Below are 20,536 nucleotides of genomic sequence, written 5' to 3'. Positions count from 1 at the left end.
AGCACGAAGAGAGGAAGGAGTCAAGGACGGCTCTCAGGTTTGACTCGAGTACCTTGTAGGCGGTACTGTCAGTCACCGAACTAGAGCTACTGGGAGTGGAGCCCCTCTGAGTCAAGGAAGACAATAAACTAAATTTCACAAAGATTGGTTTCAGAGTAACAATGAGCCATGCAGGAAGATGGCCATCAGAGAGCTGAACACCCAGGTCGATAGCCCAGATGAGCTATGTGGGCTGGATAAATACATTTGGGATTCACTGTCATATTTAGGGGAAGTGTAGGAGGATTCTGAGGACCACCAATATTCAAACGATGACTGAACAGGAGACGTTCTCTAAGGACTCTGTGAAGGCATTCCAAGGGAGATAGGAGAAACATGAAACTGAGGTGTCACCACAGCCAAGAGATGGGAGAGTTTTAAGAAGGAAGAAGTGGCGATTAGTTTTAAATGTGATATGTTATCCAATTTAGAGACTTGGAGGCCATTGGAGGCTTGTATTTTCAGTAGAGTCAGCTGCCACCTGTGCCTATATTCTCACTCATCCACCATTTGACAATAGGCCGCTTGCAATGGAAATATATTTATTTCTTATACTTGGATATTAGGGTCTGTTATTTTCTTCATAAATATAATAGAGTCACAGAATGACAGAGAGGAACCAAACTGTCGTCTCAGAGTTCCTCCTTTTGGGTCTGCCCATCGAACCAGAGCAGTGGAATCTGTTCTGTGCTCTGTTCCTGGCTGTGTATGTTACCACCGTCCTGGGGAACCTTCTCATCGTCGTCCTCATTCTCCTGGACTCCCACCTCCACATGCCCATGTATTTGTTTCTTAGCAATTAATCCTTCTCTGACCCCTGCTTCTCCTCTGTCACAATGCCCAAACTGCTGCAGAACATGCAGAGCCAGGTCCCGCCCCTCCCCTATGCCAGCTGCCTGGCCCAGATGTATTGTTACTTGTTTTTAGGAGTTCTTGAGAGCTTCCTCATTGTTGCCATGGCCTATGGTCGCTGTGTGGCCATCTGTTTCCCCCTGCACTACACCACCATCATGAGCCCCAAGCTCTGTCTCTCCTTGGTGGTGCTGTCCTGGGTGCTGACTACTGCCCATGCCATGTTGCACACCCTGCTCATGGCCAAGCTGTCCTTCTGTGCCGACAACATAATCCCCCGCTTTTTCTGTGACATGTCTGCTCTGCTGAAGCTAGCCTGCTCTGACACTCGAGTCAATGAGTTGGTGATATTTATCATGGGAGGGCTCATTCTCGTCATCCCATTCCTACTCATTGTCATGTCTTATGCACGGATTGTGTCCTCCATCCTCAGGGTCCCTTCTGCCAGGGGCATCGTCAAGGCCTTCTCCACCTGTGGCTCCCACCCCTCCGTGCTGTCTCTCTTCTATGGGACAGTTATAGGTCTCTACTTGTGTCCATCAGCTAATAATTCTGCTGTTGAGGAGACTGTCTTGGCCATGATGTACACTGTGGTCACCCCCATGCTGAATCCCTTCATCCAAAGTCTGAGGAACAGAGACATGAAGGGAGCCCTGGGAAGAGTCTTTTGGAAAAAGAAAGTATCTTTCTCTCTAAAATGGTAACAATTTGGATTTTTACATTATTTAATTCAGTGGGTATAGTAATGTTGATAATGGAATATGACTCTAAATCAGTGTTTTTTCTCCATTAATTTTAAAGCTATCAAATTTTCTGTTCAGATAAAAACCCTATGCTAAAGGCAAATATGAAAATGTGGTAACTACTTAGCTGCTTTCAGGTAGAGTTGGGGGCAGGAAACCAGTTTGATGTGAATCCATATTTCCCTTTTGCCAGGTGGAATTGAAGTTTGAAAATAAGACTTATATACCTTTGTGCAAAACATCTATTATTCATTTCAATTCCGAAATTGTCTTCTTCCAACATCACTGTCATCATTGCTTTTCTTCCTGCTCAAGAATCCTCAGTGATGCACTCAAGTGAAGAAAGAATAAAATCCAACCTTTCTTTCTCACAGAACACAGAGAATCCTGGAGTTCTCAACTTCTCTATACACCTCACTCTCCACTATGAATAAAAGCACTTCTTATTTCCTTCTCTCCATCCATATGCTCACCTCATTCTATCCTTTGATTTTAATTTTATTTTTTGAGCCAGATCAGAAAAATTGTTCTTTACAAAAGAGAATAAGTAGCAAACACTTGTTGGGTGCTTTTGAATGTGTCAGGCACTTTTCCAATCTATTAGTCTACCACCTCTATGATGCTGGTCCTATGGTCATCCTCATTCTATAGGTAAAATGATAGAAAGGTTAATTTACTGCCCAACATCACATAAGAAGTTAAGATTGGAACCCAGGCAGTTTGGTGTGTAGCCCAAGATCCTCATGACTACATTATACTGCATCTTGAAACTGCCAAACTGTACTCCCTCCATTGTAGTGGTGCATTCTGTCCAGTTCTAGTCATTTGTCAGTAGATCATGCTTTCACATACTTCTTTCATGTCTTCATTTTTCTCACTGAATTATGATAATACATAATCATAAGGTATAGAACAAGAATTGTAAGCCCATATTCCAGTGGCCAAGCAGGTAATGTACATGAGTGTTAAGTAAGCCAGACGCTTACCGCAGGGATGCTTGGGTGGCTCAGTTGGTTAAGCATCCGACTCTTGATTTTGGCTCAGGTTATGATCTCATGGTTTGTGAGTTTGGGCCCTGCATCAGGCTCCGTGCTGACAATGCAGAGCCTGCTTGGGTTTCTCTCTCTCTCCCTCTCTCTCTCTCACCCTCTCACATGTACACACACACACTCTCTCTAAATACATAAATAAATAAATAAATAAATAAATAAATAAATAATCAACTGCAGAAATATGATCAAAGATTTTTTATTTTATTAATATATGGAATATGCCTCTATCATAGCTCAAAAATATATGCCACTGGAGATGATATTTTAACTTTGATATTGAAAAAATTATAAATGAAAATAGAAATAATGAATTATTAAATACATTATTGTATTTTGTAACTCCTTTGTTTTGGAAGCAAAACCTGGCATCTTTTCTTCTAACCAAGATGTCAGTGTGAAGTCCTTTGTTTTATCTTGAATTGTTTAGTGGAGAATTTAGGATTGGGTCCGTTAACTGGGAGTGATATTTAGACTTTTTTTTCCTGTTTAATAATACAAGATCTGTTCACAACCACATGCACTTTGAATCTGGATCAAATCTTTGTACAAACATTTATATAGTTAGTGTCACTTTTCTGGAGGCATAAGTAGAATTCTAATATTCCAATGTTGTCATAATATTTTTCAGTATTATGTTGCACAGTGTTCCATTAACTTGAATTTTTGTTCTTCATTTAGTGTATTAGTTGGGAAAGGTAAACTAATATGTTCATATAACATATAATGTTATTTTATTGTCATAAAATTGGGAATAAATGAACATTTTACAAGAACTCATCATTCAGCTCCTTAATTTTGTATATATAGAGCGGTCATTATTTTCATTCATGTAAATGTATTTTAACTATGATGAGTAGTTTGCATTATTCTTTGCCAAATTATGTTTTCAAAGTACAGTTTTTTCAAAAGGAATCAGTCAATTGAATAATATATTTGTGCAATTATTTGTGACTGTATTTGCAGAGAAGTATTCACAATGTATTCAGACATGATTTGCATATCAAGATAACCCCATGTATTGAATCAAATCTTCACAGGTGATAGCAGAAGTTTTTAAAAAATTCTTGTGTAACATGAGTAACTCATTTTCTTTAAACATTTCCAAAACCTTTTTTGGTCCCATATCTGACCTCCACATAGTGCCAAAGGCTACCATATTGTTTATTCAATTTTTAAAGTGGAGCACTGGCCAGCTAGTTCAATTCATGGGAACGTATTCAGTTTATGATATAATTACTATTCTATTAAGCCTTTTAGTTTTGAAATTTTAGCATTGAAAAATATTATAATAAATGGCTCACGTTAGGTGTCATGGAAAATATTGTCACTTTGGATTTATTTTTTTAAATTTTATTTATTTATTTTGAGTAATCTCCACACCCAACGTGAGGCTCAAACTCACAACCCTGAGACCAAGAGTCACATACTCCACCAACTGAGCCAGCCAGGCACCCTGGGTTTAATTTTTAAAAACAAGTTTGATAATATCACCAATACTATCAGAGTGCAGTTTGTAGTAGACTTACTAATTTTGACCAGCTAACATTAAAATTTTGAAGTTTTTTTTCTCTAATAAATATATAACTAATTTCTTGATATTGTGTCAAATAGGGAATCTTTTCCAAAGTTTCTTTGGAAGGATCAAACTTTTTATCAACATCACAAATAAATATAGTGAATTCGGTGGTATTATTAATGTTTATATTCTCATGTGGCAAAGCACGAATGCTGCTTTCTGTTTGAAGCACATCATTTTTGCTAAATCCCAAAGACCGTCATTTACTACTCAAAATCTCTAAAAAGTGTAAAGCCCAATTATTTCATTGAATACAACAGCATTGCACAATATCATTGTTCATTTTATAATCATATTGAAAAATGAATGAAAAACTTCAGTCTTCTTTTTGCTTCTTAAACTTTTCATATCATAACTTTTTTTCTACACTGATCATTGTAAGATTCATTTAATGTAAAATAGGTTTGACACAGGTGCTCTTTGCTTGCTAATTAAACGTGTTGGGATACAGTATACTCCAGAATGAAACACTCGTGTTTTTTCCCCCCAAAATACAATTATTTTTCCATTTTTGGTATCTGCAGTGAATCCAGAAAGTATTACCTTCTTCTGAGAAAAGCAATGCCAAGAAGGCAATGATACATGCTGACGAACTGGAGAGTTTATGCCGTGTCTGAAAGGACAAAGTGCTACCAAGCACAGGAGGTTGCTTTTGGGTGGGAATGTAGGCCCAGGACCACAACACCTCCCAGCTGTTTGACCCCATGTCTGATCTCTGTTAGTATAGATGCCCAACATTTTGTGTATCCAATTTATTAAGCAAAGCATTGTCCAATTCTTAGGAGGACATTCTGTTAAGCATAATTATTAAACTATTAACTATAGATTTGGATTTTTATGACAATCTTTCAACTTCTAGTGTTATGTCTTATAGGTAGCATATAGTTGGGAATATTTATTTTATCCATTCAGATAAAATATCTGAACTTTAGTTGGTGAGTTTATCCATTTACATGGATTCCACAGCATGGTGGCAATATGATACCGTGGCCACATAAGTTGAAGGTTCTTATTTGCAAAATTCTGGTAGTAGTGTTAGTGTTACCTTATTTATTTTGAAGGTTTTGTGGTCAGGGGATCTTGCATTACACATACATGCCTTTCCTTCACCACGGATACATAAATTCATTCTGAGCTGGAGCTATGTCCTAATCACTCCTGTGTCTCCTATAAGATAATGCCTTGCATGTGGTAGAAAATTCCCAGTCTCCACTTCAGTCTCCAAAATTACCTCGTGTCACCTTCTGGAAGGCTTTACCTAGAAGCAGTCTTCCCAGAGCCCCATGCATGTCCTTGTTCCTCAGGCTGTAGATGAAAGGGTTCATCATGGGCGTCACCACAGCATACATCACTGTGGCTACTGAATCCTTCATGGAGTAGGATTGGAGAGGCTGCAGATATACCATACAAAGTGTCCCATAGAAAAGAGAGACCACAGCCAAATGAGAGGCACAGGTGGAGAAGGCTTTGTATTTACTAGAGGCTGAAGGTATTTGGAGGATGGTTCTGATGATACGAATGTAGGATATCATCATGAACCCAAAGGGGGTGAGGAAGATAAAGATGCCTGTGGTAATCTGCAGTATGTGAATGATCTGGGTGTTGGAACAGGCCAGCCTCAGCAGAACATTCATCTCACAGAAGATGTAGTGGATCTTCCGGGAACCACAGAAAGTCACCTTGGTCATGAAGAGGGTGAGGGTGAGGCCATAGAGGAGAGAAAGTGACCAACACAAGGTGAGGAGCAAAATACAGAGCCCAGGGCTCATGGCTGTGACATAGTGGAGGGGGCAGCAGATGGCCACATAGCGGTCATAGGCCATCGTAGCCAGGATGAGATTGTCCAGTGTCACCAAGGAGACCAAGAAGTAGAGCTGTGTCATACACCCCGCATAGGAGATGGCTTTGTTCTGGGACTGAAGGTTCACCAACATCTTGGGGATTGTGTTGGTGACAAAGAAAAGGTCGGTGAAGGAGAGGTTGGCCAGGAAGAAGTACATGGGAGTGTGCAAGCGGGGGTCAAAGCTGATGGCCAGGATGATGAGCACATTTCCCACAACTGTGACCAGGTACATGGATAGGAACATCCAGAACAGGACTTGCTGCTGCTCAGGACTCTCTGAAATCCCCAGGAGTAGGAAGTCAGAGATTCTAGTCTGGTTGCCTCCATCCATTTCCCCAACTGTCTACAATATCAGTACCACCAAATGTCTGCTAAGTGTCCTCTATTGAATAAGTACATTCAGATGAGCAAAATAAATTATTTTCTTAGCATTAAAATTATCTTAATTTTATAAAAATATCATTAAAATAGACTCAATTTTATATTTTTTTTAAACAAGAAAGAAATAACAGACACAGAAACAGAACATGGAAAATGTTTATGAACCTTAATCATTCCAGCAACTGCTAATTTGGCATACTCAATGTTCTAGGAATTATGTCTGTGTCATATATGAAATCCTATTGTCTTAAATACTCTTTCAGTGCTTAAAGATGATATGTAGTGCATATTGCATAGGTGTTTCAATGATATTTTATATACATTATAAAAATGGGCATTACACAAGAGAACAAAAAAGAGTAAGGAAAAGTATTGGAAAAGAGAAAGAAAAATAATTATTTGCTGAAATGAGAATTTATCTGGGAAATCTAAGACAATCAACGGATAGGCCATTAGGAATAAAAAGGGTTTACATTGGACTGGACAATCACACAATACGTGGACCCCAAACTAATGGCACTCGCGTAGTCATATCATGTAGTTAGTAAGATTGCATTGTCAGAACACTTGAATTCCAGCCCGAGTGCTACCACCGGTCAGTTGTCTGGTAAATCATTCGTGCTCTTTAATAGCCCATTTCTTCATGTGAAAATTAAGTCATAATGTGCTTAACACAGAGCGCTTGTCTGCAGTGAGCAGTCAAGAAACATTGCCTATTGTCATTACATGTAGACAATCATCAGAAGTAGGATAGAAGCTGAGGTGAAACAATTGCATCCACACTATCACCAAACAGATCTATGCATTGAGATGTTAACAGGAATCAGACTGGACCTTCACCATCTCCGGTGAGGCATGATGTGTACATTTAAGAATAGATATACCATGGCACCAAGCAGAAAGATAAATTTGTGGCACTGGTGCATATTCCCTTGAATTAATCTAAATTTAATGTATTGAAACAAAATTCTAACACGGTTTTTAAGAAATAAAAGATAATCTAAATGTCATCTACAAATAAGCATGAAAATAAGCTAAGAAAATGTAGAAAAAACAGAGTGAGGAGACACTTGCTCTGTGAAATATCCAGGACTCTAAAAATAAAAGAGTGTATTGGGGCGCCTGGGTGGCACAGTCGGTTAAGCGTCCGACTTCAGCCAGGTCACGATCTCGCGGTCCGTGAGTTCGAGCCCCGCGTCAGGCTCTGGGCTGATGGCTCAGAGCCTGGAGCCTGTTTCCGATTCTGTGTCTCCCTCTCTCTCTGCCCCTCCCCCGTTCATGCTCTGTCTCTCTCTGTCCCAAAAATAAATAAACGTTGAAAAAAAATAAATAAAAGAGTGTATTAAGGCTAGAATGAAAGATGAATAGTGTCATTGACTGATGAATAAAGAAGATGTGATATATATATATATATGCATGCAATGGAATATTATTCCTCCATAAAAAAGAATGAAATCTTGCCATTTGCAACAACATGGATGGAGCTAGAGAATATTATGCTAAGTGAAATAAGTCAGTCAGAGAAAGACAAATACTATATGATCTCACTCATATGTGGAATTTAAGAAACCAGACAAATGAGCAAAAGGAAAAGAAGAGAGAAAGAGACAAATTAGAAGACAGACCCTTAATTATAGAGAACTGCTGATAAGCAAAGGGGAGGTAGATGGGGCGATGGTTGAAATAGGTGATGGGGATTAAGGAATGCACTTGTGGTGAGCACCAGGGGTGGTATGGAAATGTTGAATCACTATATTGTATACCTGAAACTAATAATACACTGTATGTTTACTAAATGGAATTAAAATAAAACTTAAAAAAAATTAAAAGGCAACTTCAAAAAAAAAAAAAAACCATGTCCATAGAACTAAAGGAAAACATGTTTAAAGAAGTAAAAGAAGGGGCGTCTGGGTGGCTCAGTCAGTTAAGTGTCCAACTTCGTCTCAAGTCATGATTACACCGTTCCTGAGTTCCAGCCCCACGTTGGGCTCTGTGCTGACAGCTCAGAGCCTGGAGCCTGCTTCGGATTCTGTGTCTCCCTCTTTCTCTGCCCCTCCCCTGCTCATGCTCTCTCTCTCTCTCTCTCTCTCTCTCTCTCTCTCTCAAAAATAAATACTGATTAAAAAATTAAAAACAATAAAGGAGTAAAAGAAGGTATTATGACAATGCCTATCAAATCAAGACTATCAATAGGAGGAAGGAATTTTAAAACATAATCACAGGGAAATTGTGGAGTTGAAAAGTGTCATAATTAAAACAAAAAAGTCCCTGGAGGGGCTCAACAGTGAGTTCGAATGGCAGAAGGATTACTAATCCTATAGATAGATTGATGCAAGCCGAAAAAAGAGAGAAAATGAAGAAAAATGAAGAGAGCCTCAGGGAAATGTGGGACACCATTAAGCACACCAACATATATGTGGCGGGAGTACTGGAAAGAGGAGAGAGAGCAAAACAGAGGAGCAGAAAAATGTTTGAAGACATAATTAGTGAAAACTTCCCAAATTTATTGAAAAATACTTACACATCTAGAAGCTCAACAAATTCCGAGTAGGATAAACAGAGACCCACAAATAGACTCACCACCATAAAAAATCTGAAAGGTGAAGACAAGGAGAAATCCTGAAAGCTGAAAGAAACAAATATCTATTTATACAGAAACCCTGATGACATTAACAGTTGACCTAGCAGAAACAATGGGGGCCAGAAGGCACTGGGATAATATATTTAAAGTTAAAACAAAACAATAAAACCCCAAATCCCATAAAACAAGAATCCCATGTCCAGTGAAGCTCCTTTTCAAAATGAAGACAGTATAAAATATTTCTCAGGTCAACAAAACTGAGAGAATTTGTTCTTACCAGTCCTGCCTTACTTACAAAAAATACTGAAGGAGGTTTTTGAACTGAAAGTAAATGACCCCAGTTGGTAATTTGCACACACACAAGAAACAAAGAATAGCGGTAAAGGCAGTTAGGTAAATATACAATACAGCTTAAGTGCTTATTTTCTCCTTTCTTGCCTTAACTGATTGATGAACCAAGTATATGAAATAATAGGTAATGGTATATTGTCAAGCTTATAGTGCATAGATATACAACATATTGTCAATAACAGGACAAGGGATGTCAGTGGGGTCAAAGCTGTATTGACTAAGGAAATGACTATAGAAAGGTAAAGTCATAATTATGACAATATATTGTTGGGTTATATGCTTATATAAATATGTGTATATATATGCTTATATATATACTGGGTTACATATCTCTCTCTCTATATATAGATATAGCATCTAACATTAATAGATGTTATGTCTATAATCTATATATAGATATAACACCTAACATTAATAGATGTTATATCTATAACAATAATACTACAAAAAAGAGGGGAAAGGGAATAGATCTCCACAAGAATTGTTTCTATAGGTCACTGGAATTAAGCTAGTACAGCTCTGAAGCTGCTTCTCATATGTTAAGATGTATATAGGAGACCCTAGAGCAGCCACTAAAAAAAATCCAACTCTCAAAGAATATGGCTTCAAAATCATTACAGAAATTAAAATTCTACATTAGACACTATTCATTTAATGGAAAAGAAATCAGTTAAAGGAGGAGTAGAGGCACGACAAGACATGAGACATGTAGGAAACATTATTACTTTCTGGTCTTTGTGCTTTTATAGTTGCCCTATCCTACATTTTGCTTAAATGTCTGTTTCCCACAAGACTGTGAGTGGCTCAAGAACAGGGACATTTTCATCATTGTATCCCAGGGCCTTGCATGGCACCAGACACAGCACAGGCTCAACGTATGAAGGTGGAACTGAACTGTATGGAGTATTAGGCATGCCATGCATTTGAAATGAATGAATGAAGTACAGTGATCGGCGCCAAGAGCTTTTCAGTAACACTACAGATAAAATGCAGTTGTTGGAAAAATCAACCAGCGTGCCAGGGTAAGTGGGCCTGTTCTGGAATTTCAATCTGGAATACGATGAATTCAAAGTAGCAGCTAAACAAACACATGCAGATGTGCGGACAGGGAGTAACCCAGGGGGTTAAAATAGCTTGGAGCTCCAGTTGAAGGGTAAGGGAGAAGGCCCAGCATTTAGCAAATGAACAGATTTGTTATCTTCACAAAATCCGATCCCCACATATCCAGTGTGGGTGGTACAGTGGGAGGATATTTTGAGTCAGAAGTTTGGGTCCAAGGGCTAGCTTAACACGTATGAGCCAACAACTACCTCCTACTGAGCACTGGCTAGAAAATGTGTTGTAAAATTTTGTATTTAGTTCACACAAAATCACAAATTGACTCTAATATTCCAATTTCTTGATAAGGTGGCTAAGACTTAGATTAATGCGTTTACCAAGTTACAACCAGGCACTGATCAAGTGGAAATGCGAGCCCCCTTCTTCTGTCTCCAAAGCCCACGTCCCAAGCAGTTTGCCACCCTTGGAAGAAGACGAATAATGCCCACCCGAATGGAGGTTTGGAGAAAGAGATGAAATGCTGTACATGGAAGCACTTCTTCAGCCTAACTGGAAGTGATTGTAAAGGGAGCTCTATTCTGAACAATTTTCTCAAACTTCTATCTCCTACCTCCTCCAGTAGGAAACCCTGCTCTCAGGACAAAGAGGCATCAGGGGCCCTAGTCTCTTCCCCATCCTGGGCCTGGCTCTCCCCCCACCTCAAACAGAGCAGTCTCAGCCCGCCTATGTCTGCAGAGAGTGACTCACAGGCAGACTTGTTAGTGGCCAGCCCCTCGGTGCTGTCTACATGGGGGAGAAATGAGTGCCAGAATATATCGTCTTGGGCTTCCCATACATGGGGTGTTATTTGTCCAAGTCAGCAGCTAGGGAGTAAACCAGAGACAAAGAGAAGAGCCAGGCTATCTCCCAGAGAAGCTAGTGAAGAGGGGTGGGGTGCGGGGGTTGGGGGGGGGGAAGGGGGAGTGGATTCCCTATCACAGAAGGCATTCAGACATTATCATGCAGGCGGAGTGGTTGTTTCAGAGCTGATTCAGCTTTTGTGGAAGTAGGTGAAGGTTAAGATCTCTTTTAACTCTAAGATTCCAAACCATAGAGTAATCATATGGTGGTCCTTCGGCATTTGCGTGAAAATTTAAGTACTCTTAGCACAGGCTCTAGAGACTTTCCGTATATACAACTTCCCGTATCTGTGGTTTATTACCATATAATTCACCTATGGTTCAATACCATGAATGAGATAGTTTGTTCTCCTAGTACTTAAGGGAGAGTTTTCGCTGAAAAGATCTGCCCAAGGTCATGGAGTGATTTGGTGGCAGGGACGAGGCTTTGACCAGGAGTTCAAGTCACATGTTTGCTTTGTTAGCCTAGAAGTGGGAGAAGGTAGAAAGCCTGGAAACTTGAGGCTAGCAAAAGAAAGACTGCTTTCCTCTTAGAAAAACGGTTGACCGATAATGGGGAACTGATGGGCTCATTCCAGAGATCACTCCAAGAACCCCCAAATGGCCTAAAATGAAAAAGAGCACAGTGGTAACTCCCTGAGTGACCCCAACCCTGAGCACACCACCACCCCCTCTGTTTCTGCCATGGAGACAAAGGCCTTCCATCTCCTTAGACCTCATCAGAAACAACGTCCCTCCACAGCCTATTTGCCTGGATTCAGGGCCCTCTGAGATATCTGCCCCACAGGGGGGAAGGAAGGAAGCAGGGAGGAGCTCAGGGGAAAGTCAGAGGACACCCAGAGGGAATACTATCTTTGCTTTCTAGCACTGAAGGAAAGTTCCCCCGGACACTTTAGTCTGCATCAGAATCTCCTGTGATACTTTAAAACAAACAGCTGCTTTTCTGGTCCCCTTCCTGGAAAGACTGGTTCTGGTTTGAGAACCAAGTCCTTTTTAGCAATCACCTGGTGATTCTGATTGTACAGAAATGCTGTTCTGAGTCTGTGGGTTCTGGACACTTGTATGGTCAGCTGGCCTCAGAGACAGAAACCGCTTTCCAGGATAGCTCTGCAGGGAGGGGGAGAGTGTAGGGGTGGTATGGAAAAGTAGTCCCTCCTTGATGTTGGAAAACTGGCCTTTGGTACCTCTTCTGTTGCTCCCCAGCTGCAGGACCTTGAGGAGGGCATGCAACCTCCCTGAGCCTCTCCGTCCCACCCGTGAAGCCTTCCTCGCAGGCTCGGGAATGACATGCAACAGAGCTTGTGACAGCACTTTGAAAACTGGAGAGCACTGAAAAGATTGGAGGGGTTATTAGTTACCTTTAAACACTAAGAGGTTTGATTCTATGAAGATTCTGTCAAAGTTTGTGAGTCTGTTTGTGAGAGGAAAATAGAGAAGAGGGAAGATAAGAAAGGAGGGAAAAACAGAGAACATGAACCTGTGACATGCAGACCTTACCCACTGTCCTGTGCTGCTCTCAGAATTTTCTGGTTCTGCTGTCTCGTTTCCTCTCACATAGGATATCAATTCGATCAAGACATAAAGGACCCTAAAACATTGCTTTCTGAGTAGGACTTGGCAATTTGTCCTGTTGGCTAAAGTGGGAAGGAGGATATTGGTGCCTGGACCTTCAGTCCCTGTAAAAGAGGAGACAGTATGGAAGGCCGTGGACACCCTGATGACAATTCGGCATCTGGGAATTGAAGCCTGTGTCTCAGGTTCATGAAGGAAGGGGGTGTACTGGGAGAGCACCAGGCCTACCTATCTGTTTTGGAGAGGCCTTGGGGAGGCGATCCCATGACAGCTTGTTGAGATGAACCTGGATAATTGCTCCAATGTTTGTATCTGTTAGGAAGGGTCTTGGGAAATGAGTCTTATTTACCAATATTTGAAAATTTCTGTAGGAATTTTGACAAACTGACAAAATATGAAAAACCAGAACTTGCATAAAAAAACACATTGTCAGCACTTCGCACGCCTCATGCTCTCTTGCAGTCACTGTTTCTGCAAAGAGTAACCACTCCTAATAGCATAATTTAGTTTTGCCCGTATTTGTACTTTATGTAAGTGAAAGCACGTAGTTGTACTCTTTTGTGTCCGTTTCTTTTACTCAGCATTGTATGTGACGTTCATCCATATTGCTGCACGTGGTTGTAGATTGCTCATTGCTGTATAATGCTCTGTTGTGTGACTATGCCACTGAAAGAAATCCATTCTACCTTGCTGAGTTCTAGTAGTCTCTATTTCTGGCTAATATGAATAGTGCAGCTACACATACTTCCTGGGCATCTATACTTTATGAGAAGTGATTTGTTGTTTTGACTTTATCATTTAGATCTGTTAGTAATCTAGAATGGATTATAATATCTGGTGAGGTAGAAGTCAAGATATATTTTTTCCCACAAGTGTGGATATCCAACTAAATCTTTAAAAAAAAAGTTTTTTTTAAATGTTTTTATTTATTTTTGACACGGAGAGAGAGACAGAGCATGAGTGGGGGAGGGGCAGAGAGAGAGGGAGACAGAATTTGAAGCAGGCTCCAGGCTCTGAGCTCTCAGCACAGAGCCCTACACGGGACTCAAACTCGCAGACTGCGAGATCATGACCTGAGCCGAAGTCGGACGCTCAGCCGACTGAGCCACCCAGGCACCCCTCCAACTGAATCTTAAACATGCTGTGTTTCTCCATTTTTTTTTTTGGCTCACTTTATTTTTATTTATTATTCTTTTAACTATTATTTTTTTCTTTCTCCAAATTTTATTTAAATTCCTGTTAGTTGACATACAGTGTAATATTTGTTTCAAGTGTAGAATTTAGTGATTCATCACTTACACACAACACCCAGTGGTTATCACAAGTGCCTTCCTTAATACCCATCACCTATTTAACCCATCCCCCGGCCCACCTCCCCTCCAGCAACCATCAGTTTGTTCTCTATAGTTAAGAGTCTGTTTTTTGGTTTGCCTCTCTTTTATTTCTGCCCTATGTTCATTAGACCTAAATGGGAGACAGGAAACCATCAAATTCTAGAAGAAAATGCAGGCAGTAACCTCTTTGACATTGACCATAGTAACTTTTTTTCTAGATATGTCTCCTGACGCAAGGGAAACAAAAACAAAATAAACTATTGGGACTTCATCAAAATAAAAAGCTTCTGGGGCGCCTGGGTGGCTCAGTCCGTCAAGTGTCTGACTCTCAGTTTCGGCTCGGGTCATGATCTCACGATTTTGTGAGTTTGAGCCCCGCATCAGGCTCTGTGCTGACAGTGTGGAGCCTGCTTGGGATTCTCTCTCTCTCCCTCACTCTGGCCCTCCCCTGCTCATGCTGTCTCTGTCTCTCTCAAAGTAAATCAATAAACTTAAAAAAATAAGTTCAATATTCAATATTTGAATATCAAAAATATTCAATACATAAATAAAAAGCTTCCACACAGTGAAGGAAACAATATATGAATGGGAGAAGATGTTTGTAAATGACATACCTGATAAAGGCTTAGTATCAAAATATATAAAGAAGTTTAAAACTTAATATCCAAAAACAAATAATCCAGTTAAAAAGTGGGCAGAGGACATGATGACATTTTCCAAAGAAGGCATACAGAGGGCTAAGAGACACCTATTTACTTCAAACAAATAATAAGGTGGGGTAGTCTTCAGAGTAGAAGTCTTTCACATCTTTGCTAGATTTATTCCCAAGCGTTTATTGCATTTATTAAATAATTCTCAGATTTCAATACTTACAGAAGAATAATAATCCATACCCACAATTATACTATGTTATTACATATTTACCAAGCTAGTAAAATGAATAACAATAGTGAAACATTATTGGTGGGACGATGGGTAAACAGTTATAGTTTCATGGCAAATGGGCAGTATAGGACAGAACTTTAAAACTATCCATATGTGCACGTGGATGGATTTATTTTTAAGAATGTAGGCTAAGAGAGTAAATCATATGAGAAAGTAATGCTTGTGGAAATATTTTTTAATATTCAAAATTTTGAATTAATCCTCAAACAGCATAGTAGGGCAACATTTGACAAAACTATGGTGTGAGGGTGTATTGATGTATCTCAGAAGGTATAATTATGACAAATGTGTAAACTGTGTTGTTACAAAGACATTCACAGACAAAATATAAATATGGAAGAGTAACATAATTTAAGTTAAAAGCTGGAACTAAAAATATTGGTGAATATTTAAGCAGTGGAAGACGCACGTCTGTCAATGAATTAGGAGAGCATATGAGATAGTACAAACTTATGTATTTTAAGTTAGCTGGTAAAGTTTTACTCTAAGTTTAAGTAGCTGGTAAGCATGGTTTCAAAGGTAGACTGAAATCATCCCTGCACATGAATCCCAGCAAGTAGGTGATTCTACATTAAACCCAAAATGTTCTTAAAAAGGATGCTTGAAACACAGGATCCCATCTAGTTTCACAGAGCAGGCCATGGGTGACCCCTTAAGTTCTTGTGAGTGAATTTGCATTAACTACTGCTGCTCAGCTTTAATTTTAATAAGGACTACTGCCACGGCGGTTAACATTTATTGACAACATACTATATATCCTAGGGGCACCTGGTTGGCTTAGTCACTAGAGTGTGTGACTCTTAATCTCAGAGTCATCACATTCAAGCCCCATGTTGGGCGTGGAGCCTACTAAAACAACAGCAACAACCAACAAACAAACAAAACCATGTACTAGGCATTCACCCTTTATATACTTATATGAATATCTCACTTAAATATCACAAACAATGCTTTAACATACGTTACCGTATTTAAACTTCCTGACAACACAATAAGGTAGTTTATATCTGCTTTGAAAGGTTAAGTAATTTCCCAGGGTCACACAGCTTACAAGCAGCAGAGCTAAGATTTGAACTTGCTGCAGTCTATCTATCTAACTGTAGAGCCAATGTTTACCACTTTGCTGTACTAACTTTTATTGTCAGAAGATAGTATGTAAGCTTACTGTAAGACAAATGGGGATCAAGGGAGCTGGCCATCAGAAATTGACTTCTACTGGAGGAGATATTATCTACAGTAAACACAACCTATGTCATTAAGCATGCAGCCAGATACCTAAAGGGAAATAGGCAAGAATAAAAAATAGTACCCCATGGTAGCTTTTTATTTTCTTATGGCGTCTAATTTGTTAGGGTGTACCTTATTATACATGTATTTGTCAAAACTCTTGGTGACTTAGCTCTCCAAGTCCTTTTTGGTAAACTTCAACAATAATCAGTAAGTTATGAAAATATTGGCCTGAATTGATCTTGGGAGCAATATAGAACAGTGTGGGCTGCAAACCATATTTGTTATGAACTGGTGAAGGTGGTCCTGAATGCTACAATAAGTTAAGTTTGAACTTTATTCTGCAGGCAGTATAAGGCCCCTGGAGATTTCTAATAGGGTGGTAGTCATATTCAATGAAGGTTAATATGATTGTGGTGTGCAGAATAGATGGAATGGGGAGAGATTAGGGACTGAGGAACATCTAGGAGGGGGTTTCAATCATTCAGCTAAGAGACTATGAACTGTCCATAAGATCATTCTTTCCTGGTCCCTAACTTTATGAGTGCAACCATGGCATTGGGGTTTAGCACATATTAATGGTGCCAGGCGTTGTGCCAAATGGTAAGCATTGGTATTGCAAAGATGAAATTGACTTGGAAAAACTTTCCCCAAAGATAAAAATTAAATCTTCATGAAAGTAACAATTTTCGTAATTTAAGATGTTAAGAGGGATGGGGGTCTCGGATGCCTGGTAAAATGTTACAGTAGGTCTACCTAAGGACTCCACCCTGTCAAACCCTTCCTTTCCAGTCCCGGGTTCTATTATCTCAGCATGAGGACTTCACAGATATGGGGATTCCCAGTGTCAAAAACACTGTTGGTAGGAATCCAAGTCACCAAGGTCACAGTGATGGTGGGGGAAAGTTATCTTTCCCTGAAGCTTATTCTTGGACACATACAATAGCGCAACCTATATTTCCTTATTTTGGTCACGAGTTGTTTCAAAAGTATTCAAGTACATCCTTTATTATATTATAAATCTGAATCGCTGTGATTTTAGGGCATTATGATTGTAAGAAATTAAGTTAATGAATGATATTGGCCTGATGATGGGTATGTTTGGAGAAAGTCCTGTAGGTTAGGCATGAAGATTTCAAGTTCAGATCACAGGTCCTGAAAGTGAGGTCTCCATTTTCTTTCATCTTTAGTGCTTATATGGTGAATGCAGTTAAGTGGAGATCCCCATATTGGATGTGAAGTCACCACTGCTAAGGGGAAGGGATTTTGCTAACCCAAATTAGCTTTCTCAAGGAAGACTTGATGTCTCTGTTCCTCAAGCTATAGATAAAGGGATTCAGCACTGGGGTTACTACTGTGTACATCACTGATGCAACTGTGCCCTTCTGTGCTGAGCGGGTTGAGGGGGGACTGAAGTAAACACAAAAGGAAGTCCCAAAGAATAGAGAAACCACAGAGAGATGAGAGCTGCAGGTGGAAAAGGCTTTCTGCTTCCCCTGAATTGAGGGGATCTTCAGGATGGTCGAGAAAATATGTGCATAAGAGATTATCAGGCAAAGCACACAAACCAGTCCTGCAAGGCCCCCGACAGTGAAAATCACCAGCTCATTAATGAAGGGATCTGTGCAGGACAGACTGAGAAGTGGGTTGATGTCACAGAAGAAGTGTGGGATCTTGCGTTCGGCACAGAAGGACAGATTGTTCATCAAGAGTGTGTGTAGGAGGGAGTGGAGGGCATTCATAATCCAGGATGCAGAAACTAGGAAGACACAGAGCCCAGGGCTCATGACCATGATGTAATGGAGCGGGTAGCATATGGCCACATAGCGGTCGTAGGCCATGACGGCCAAGAGGAATGCCTCCAGCATCACAAACAGCATGAAAAAATACAGTTGCGATAGACACCCTGCATATGAGATGGCCTGATTCTGGATCCATATGTTTGCCAGCATCTTGGGGACTGTGGTGGACACAAAGCAGGCATCGGCAAGAGAGAGGTTGGCCAGGAAGAAGTACATGGGCGTGTGGAGGTGGGCATCAGCAATGATGGCCAGAATGATGAGGAGGTTGCCGCCCACTGTGACCAGGTACATGAACAGAAACAGCCCAAAGAGGACTTCCTGCTGCTCTGGCTGCTTGGAAAGCCCCAGGAGGACAAATGCTGAGATGCTGGTCAGGTTTTCCCACTCCATTTGTCGGTAAGCAGAAAGATGGATTAATTGAATGAAATTGGTAAGCCCTGGTTTGTGGACTTTGAAAATGATGCAGTATTCCAACGTTGATCTTCTAGTGTAAGATGGAATCATGAAATATCCAATATTTAACTGCTTATGATGCACAAAAATGGCAGTTTCAACTGAATATTTGCAAATGCCTGTGCTTTCTGCCATGGGATACCAAAGATTTGTCTGCAACGGGTGGGGGGGGGGGAGAGGTTTCTTTTTAAAAAGTTTTATTATATAAGCATGAATCCAATACATATACTTTTTTATTATTTTAAGTAACATACTTTTTAAAATTCATGATATAAAGCTTTGACCTACATAATGAACTGTTTACAAAACTCATCAAATATAAACAAAAGCTTGCCTTTGCTTGTTCTTAAGCAGTGAGGAGCTTTTAGTCAATCATTGTCGCCGATTTCTGTGCACTTTGTCCAGTCTTGCCTTTCTCCGACTGTATTAACTAGACCAGGAGTCAGCAAACCAGAAAACCAGAGCCAGATCCTCCTCACACATTTTTTTTTGGCATGGACCTCAAGCTAAGAATGTAGTTTATGTTTTTGAGGGTGGTAACCCCCCCCCCAACAAACCCCACAAACCTTAAAACAAAGAGGCGGATGCAACAAAGGCCACACGTGACCCCTACAAAACCTAAAACCGTTACAACCTGGCCATTCATAGTAAGTTTACCATCCCCTCTGCCAGAGTGTAAGTTCTTGGACATCATGATGCAAACACTATTCACCTTTATACCCTTAGCCTAATACATGCTTGTTGACACATAATAAGTGATCAATAAATTTGTTGAATTTACGAAAAATTAACTTGGTGTTCACTGGTATGGAGGAGTCATATCAAGTCTGGAACTAATGTTGTAGCTATTTAAGGAGTTCTGAAGAGGCAATTACCAGCACCTTGTGGGAAGAGACTTGAGCATGGGCTGTGGCAAAATAGATATCATACTGACAAAATTCGTACGTCCCTTTAATCCTTAATATGAAGTCGTTCTCGAAAGTGGCTTGCTAGCTAAGACTACTTCCCTAGCCAAATTGACATCTAGGTGTGGACATGTGACCAGCTCTTATTTGAGTGAATGAGGGATTTATCTTTTTTCTTCAGCTTGCTGTATTCGAAGAGCAACCAAAGTATAACATGCATACACACACACACACACACACACACACACACACACACACACAAACACAAATCATAGTATGTTATGAAGTGTTTGCATGTAGCAGTAGCAGGATCAATCATGTGTTACAGCTGCATCTTAAAGCCATTCATTTAAACATATAATTTGAGCAACAATACCATAACTGTATACCAATACATATACTTTGAAGCTAGGTTGGAGTTGTTTCTTCACAAAACTCTTGTGGTATTCATGTGGACATTGTGACATTAATCCATCCAAAGATTTCACAGGTCAAGTAAATCTTTAGCATATTTCCCCAATATTTTGAAAAGCATGGCTATTGGAAAAAAGGATTTGGAATTGGTGAAAAGCATATCTAATGCTGAAATCATTATTGCCACCAGCTGGTCTGGTGAGAAATCTGGGTGCCATTATAGACCCATTTTTCTTCCTCCGCGCATGTGTCCAAATACTACCAAATCCTGGTGATTTTACTTTGTCAATGTAACTAAAATTTACCCATTTCTCTTTATTTACCCACTGTCCTCAGTCCCAGCTGCCACTACTTTCATTCACGATACTCATTTATCACTTAAATATGGGCAGTCATTCTTGCCTACAGGCATACCCACCTGCCGCCTGGTTTCACTCCAGAGAGAATGGGCTCTCTACAAACCATATCTGATTTTGTCACACTACCTGAAAAATCCTTCAGGGGTTTC

General features: G+C 40.0%; 3 protein-coding genes across 3 annotated transcripts; 1 reads left to right on the top strand and 2 right to left on the bottom strand.

Moving 5' to 3' along the window:
* The first annotated feature begins 578 nt into the window (after positions 1–578).
* On the top strand, positions 579–1,595 carry LOC106987333 (olfactory receptor-like protein DTMT). The gene is given in 1 exon segment (XM_027033779.2): positions 579–1,595. A coding segment is annotated over 1 exon segment (951 nt). The 5' UTR covers positions 579–644.
* Positions 1,596–5,315: 3,720 nt separating this feature from the next.
* On the bottom strand, positions 5,316–6,475 carry LOC106987357 (olfactory receptor 1D2-like). The gene has a single exon (XM_015085616.2). The coding sequence runs from the start codon at positions 6,434–6,436 to the stop codon at positions 5,477–5,479; it is 960 nt and encodes a 319-aa protein (XP_014941102.2). The 5' UTR covers positions 6,437–6,475; the 3' UTR covers positions 5,316–5,476.
* An 11,229-nt stretch (positions 6,476–17,704) lies between these two features.
* On the bottom strand, positions 17,705–18,661 carry LOC106987350 (olfactory receptor 1G1). The gene has a single exon (XM_015085610.2). The coding sequence runs from the start codon at positions 18,644–18,646 to the stop codon at positions 17,705–17,707; it is 942 nt and encodes a 313-aa protein (XP_014941096.2). The 5' UTR covers positions 18,647–18,661.
* Between the last annotated feature and the right edge of the window lie 1,875 nt (positions 18,662–20,536).

This window comes from Acinonyx jubatus, chromosome E1 (genome assembly GCF_027475565.1).
Source record: "Acinonyx jubatus isolate Ajub_Pintada_27869175 chromosome E1, VMU_Ajub_asm_v1.0, whole genome shotgun sequence".
Classification (NCBI taxonomy): Eukaryota; Metazoa; Chordata; class Mammalia; order Carnivora; family Felidae; genus Acinonyx; species Acinonyx jubatus.
This window is presented reverse-complemented; position numbering and strand designations above follow the sequence as displayed.